The sequence below is a fragment of the Rhea americana genome, unplaced genomic scaffold, assembly GCF_003343005.1.
Source record: "Rhea americana isolate MKP2758 unplaced genomic scaffold, rheAme1 scaffold_522, whole genome shotgun sequence".
NCBI lineage: Eukaryota > Metazoa > Chordata > Aves > Rheiformes > Rheidae > Rhea > Rhea americana.
The window spans coordinates 123790-128491 of NW_028186671.1; the positions used below are offsets into that span (position 1 = coordinate 123790).

At 59.3% G+C, this 4702-nt stretch overlaps 1 protein-coding gene across 1 annotated transcript in view; it reads right to left on the bottom strand.

Moving 5' to 3' along the window:
* SLC37A2 (solute carrier family 37 member 2) overlaps positions 1-4702 on the bottom strand; it is a 10465-nt gene that overhangs the window by 2293 nt on the left and 3470 nt on the right. The window contains exons 3-12 of the mRNA XM_085318147.1: positions 3051-3132; positions 2828-2915; positions 2529-2607; positions 2204-2339; positions 1315-1558; positions 1050-1087; positions 738-890; positions 528-618; positions 236-431; positions 64-125 (exon numbers count right to left, since the gene is read on the bottom strand). Coding sequence (XP_085174273.1) covers positions 64-125; positions 236-431; positions 528-618; positions 738-890; positions 1050-1087; positions 1315-1558; positions 2204-2339; positions 2529-2607; positions 2828-2915; positions 3051-3132 — 1169 coding nt within the window. The remainder of the gene's footprint in view (positions 1-63; positions 126-235; positions 432-527; positions 619-737; positions 891-1049; positions 1088-1314; positions 1559-2203; positions 2340-2528; positions 2608-2827; positions 2916-3050; positions 3133-4702) is intronic.

A 4702-nucleotide genomic window follows, 5' to 3' on the forward strand; every position in this document is an offset into this window, starting at 1 on the left:
AAAAAAAAAAAAAAAAAGCCACGGTTTTGGGTTCACTCCGAACCGAGCCGGATCGCCGCTGACCTCGTCCTCCTTCTTCGGAGGGAGAGAAACACCCCGACGGGCAAAACCAGCGGAGCGAAGAGCTTTGATTTAGCCAAGCGCCGCCTCTCTCCCCCTTACGGGGAGGGGGGTTCCCGAGTGCCCCCCGCCGCCGCCCCGGCCTCCTCCACCGTCGGCAACCACCCTCTTGGGCTAAGAAAAGCAGCGAGAGCCGCGGGCAGCCCACGACGCCGAAGCCCGGCGCGGTGGGGACGGCTGGGTGGGTGGGATGCCGCCGTTTCCCGCGCCGTTTCCCGCGCCGTTTCCCGGCTCGCCGGGCGCCGAACCCAAGATGCCGCCGACGTCGAAGAGGGTCGACAGGTCGCCCGCCTCCTTGGCGCCGAAATGGGCTGCGGGCAGAGGGGGTGAGCGCCGGCGAAGGTGGCGGTGGGGTTGGGGGGGGGAGCCGGCCGCGGCGCTGGCGCCCGCCCCGCCGCCAAACTCACCCACGTTGCCGATGTAGAGGGGCAGCCAGTAGAGGAAGGTGTAGCTCACCAGCTTGGCGAAGAGCAGGCAGAAGGAGAACTCCACGACGCCCTAGGAGGACAGGAGAAGACGTCGCGGCGAGGAAGCCGGTCGCGGAGCTTCCCGGCCGCCCCGTTTGCAAGGCGCGCCGGAAGGAAACGGCAACGCGCCGCCGGCGTTCGGAAGCTCACGGGTATCCGCAGCGCCCCGAGGAAGCTGATGGCTTCGGGCTCCTCGGCCGCTTCCTTGGGACTCTCCGAACGGTCCAGGCTGGTGCGGCTGGAGGCGCCGAGCGGCCCGTCGTCGCCCATCGCCCCTTCGGCGTCCTTCTCCCCGGACGCYGCCTGAAACGAGAGCGTTTGGCCGCGCACGGCCGCTGCATCGACAGAAACCTATTTTCCCCRAGCCTGGAGGTTTTTAATATATATTTATATATTTTTTTTCCTGGCTCGGTTTGGGCTCTACGCGGAGGAGCTGCCCGGGCCGGCTCGGAGCTGACTCACGTGGTGCAGGGGCGGGCTGCAGCCGACGTCCTCGGGATCTGCGAGGAGAGCGGCCGCCGGCCCCTAAATCCTCTCCCGGCGCCGGAGGAGAACCGYGGGGCCGGGAACCGGCGGCGCTCGCGGAAACGCGCCAGGATTTATGGGGAGGGTGAGGGGGAAAAAAAAAAGAAACCCCAAAGGGTTTCCCGGGTGGTTTTCCGGCACGGAGCGCACGGGGTACAGGGGTACAGCGGAAGCGCGCCGCCGAGCGTCCGGGCGAACTCACGCTCGACGAGGAAGAAGAAGCAGACGATGCCCATGGCGGCGATGCCGGCGCCGGGCACGACGAAGGAGAAACCCCAGGCGGACGAGACCCAGACGCCGGCGACGAGCGAGCCCAGGATGTTGCCGACGGAAGTGTGCGAATTCCAGACKCCCATGATGAGCCCCCTCCTGCCTTTGCCGAACCAGTTCCCGACGCACGCCACCACGGCCGGCCAGCCCGTCGTCTGCACCAGCCCGTTGCAGATCTGGCGGGCGAAGGGCCGGGAGCGCGGAGGCCGAGACGGCTCCTCCGGCCTCCGAGGCGGCCGGACGCACAGCGGGAAAAAGACCGCTCGCGCCGGGAATCGCGGCCGGCCAAGCCGGGACGGTTCCCACGGCCAGCGGCGTTCCCACGGCCAGCGGCGTTCCCGCGGCCGATATTCCCGCGGCCGGCATTCCCGCGGCCGGCGGCGTTCCCGCGGCCGATATTCCCGCAGCCGGCATTCCCGCGGCCGGCGGCGTTCCCGCGGCCGATATTCCCGCAGCCGGCATTCCCGCGGCCGGCGGCGTTCCCGCGGCCGATATTCCCGCAGCCGGCATTCCCGCGGCCGGCGGCATTCCCGCGGGCGGGTGCCAACCTTTCCACCCGTTGCCAAACATTGGCTGCGTCGACCCGGCTCAACCGGATCCGGCATAAACGAGGATCAGGCAGTTTCGGCGCCCACGCAAAATCGGCCCGGGAACCGCCCGCCGCGCCGATCCCTCCCGTGCCCAGCAGGGGTTTTTTTATTATTATTTATTTTTAYTTTTTCCCTATTTTTATTCCTCCTGGAGAAAAGCTCCGTGGCTGTTCCCGGCAGTAATTTTTATTTTATTTATTTATTTTTTCCGGAGGAAGAGGCCAGCCTCACCTGCACGATGATGAAGTACCAGAGCACGTGCACGTTCCAGAAGTAGCCGAGGCCAAAGAGCACCGTGAAGAGCCCGCTCAGCACCATCCCGCCGGATAAGTAGTACCGCAGCGGCAGCCGCTCCCCGAAAATCCCGCTGCGATCCGAGGAGAGAGGAGGGGGGGAAAAAAGAGGAAAAATAAGAAAGAAAGAAATAAAAAAACACGATATGGATTTACCAGCTTCGGAAGCCCACAAAGCCAAGCTGGTAGGGAAAGAGGCCAGGAAAATTTAAAAAATTTATACATAAATAAAAAAAGCCGGAGCAAGGCGGGTTGGAGCATACCTGATRAACATCCCAATGGCGTAAGCCACCAGGAAAGCGTTATCCAAGGCGCCGAAAAGCTCCTTGTAGTTATCCTGGTCTGGGAAATAAATGAAAGAAAGTAAATAAATAAGCAAACAAACAGCGGAACAGGCTGTGTCGTGGGGAAAATGGCACCATAATAATAATAATAATAATAATAATAATAATAATAATAATAATAAATTTTTTTAAAAAGAAAAAGTGGAGGGATTTATTTATTTATTTATTTATATTTTATTTTACTTCTTTAGGGCCGTCGGGACGCGGCGGCGCCTTACCGAAAGGCGCCCAGCTGCAGTCGCCGGTGCCGTTGGAGGCGTTGCGGCGCTCGGAGCCGGCCGCCGAGCAGTTGAGGTGCAGCTGGCTCTGCGGGGGGGACGGACGCGGAGAGGGGAGGCGGCGGGAACGTCGTCTTCCCTCTCCTCCCGCCCGCCGCCCCCGGAGTTTAGGGGCTCCCCCCGTGGCTCATCCCGGGCCGCGGCGCGGGCGCCCGCCGGGTACCTTGACGATGCTGATGGGTTTGCGGGAGAGGTGGTAGCAGACGTAGCAGAGGAAGGTCAGCAGCAGCGTCAAACCCCGGTAGCTGCGGGYGAGAGGCGGCGGGGAAAGCCAAACAAACCAAAACAAAATTAGGATAATAATTATAAAATATATATTAAAAAAATAATAATAATTTAAAAAGCTCCCTGGAAAGAATCTTGCAAGAAAACATACCGCCAAGGCGCGGGAAAACCCTGAGCCCGATTCCCGTGGCCATTCCCAGGCACGACTGGCACCTTCCCTCCATACCCATCACCAAAAAAAATGCTGGGGCAGGTGGAATATTTTTTTTGGGGGGGGGGGGATAATAATAATAATAATAATAATAATAATAACAATAATAATAATAATAATAATAATAATAATAATGATAATAAATGTAAGGAAACACTTTATTCCCAGCGGAGCCATTGGGGGGAAAATGAAAAAAAAAAGGGGGCATGGAGAAATCGCTGCTTCCCATTGCCTCAAATTATAATTAATAATAATAATAACAACAACAACAATAAATAGATAGGTTGATAAATAAATAAGTAAGTAGATAGATAAATAAATAAATAGGAATCACAGGCTCTCACTGCAATGGGAGGACGGGGACAAGCAAGGGGCGCGGGAAAAGCCGGCCGGCCGGAAAAACAGGGTTTTGGCTGGGGGTTGGGGGGGGTGAAAAGAGGAGCAGATGGAAAGACTGACGGCGGGACGGAAAGAGGAAGCCGCCGAGTTGTTTGGCAACGGCGTCGCGTGAGGATGAGCGCTGAGGGAAAAAAAAATCCACTAGCTTCAATAAATAAATAAAATTTAATAATAATAATAATAATAATAATAATAATAATAATAATAAATGTATATAATTAAGAAAATAAATCGAGGCAGTGGCCAGCACCTCGCCGAACAAGCTGCCCTGAGCTGCGGCACCGGGGGCTGCGTCACACGGCCCGGGCATCCCCGAGCCTGTGTCCCCGCCGGCCGGGTACCAGTGCCAGGTGGGTGTTGATGTCCCCAAGGTCCCAGTATGGGTGTCTCCAATCCCTAGCCCAGTGTCCCCTTGGTCCAGCACTGGTGTCCCCAAGGCTGGTGCTGKTGTCCCCAACCCCTGGCCCAGAGTCCTCCTTGCCCAGTACCAGTCCCCAAGCTGCTACTAGTGTCCCCAGCCCCTGGACTATGTCCCCTGGTCCGGTTCCAGTGCCAGGTTGGTACCAGTGTCCCCAGCCCATGTACCAGTGCCAGGCTTAGCATCTGCRCTCCTCGGTCCGGCGCTGGTGTCCCCAGTGCCAGTATCCCTCTGGATGGCGTCCCCAGCCCAGTACTGGTGTCCCCTGCCCCTGGTGCAGCTGTCCCCAGCCCAGTGCCGGCGTCCCCAGCCCGGTACCGGTGTCCCCTGCCCGGTGCCGCTGTCCTCAGCCCGGTACCGGTGTCCCCAGCCTGGTGCCGATGTCCCATGCCCGGTGCCAGTGTCCCTTGCCCGGTTCCGCTGTCCCCTGCCCCCGATGCCGTTGTCCCCAGCCCAGTGCCAGTGTCCCCAGCCCAGTGTCGGTGTCCCCAGCCCGGTGCCGCTGTCCCCAGCCCGATGCCAGTGTCCCCTGCCCGGTGCCGCTGTCCCCAGCCCAGTGCCG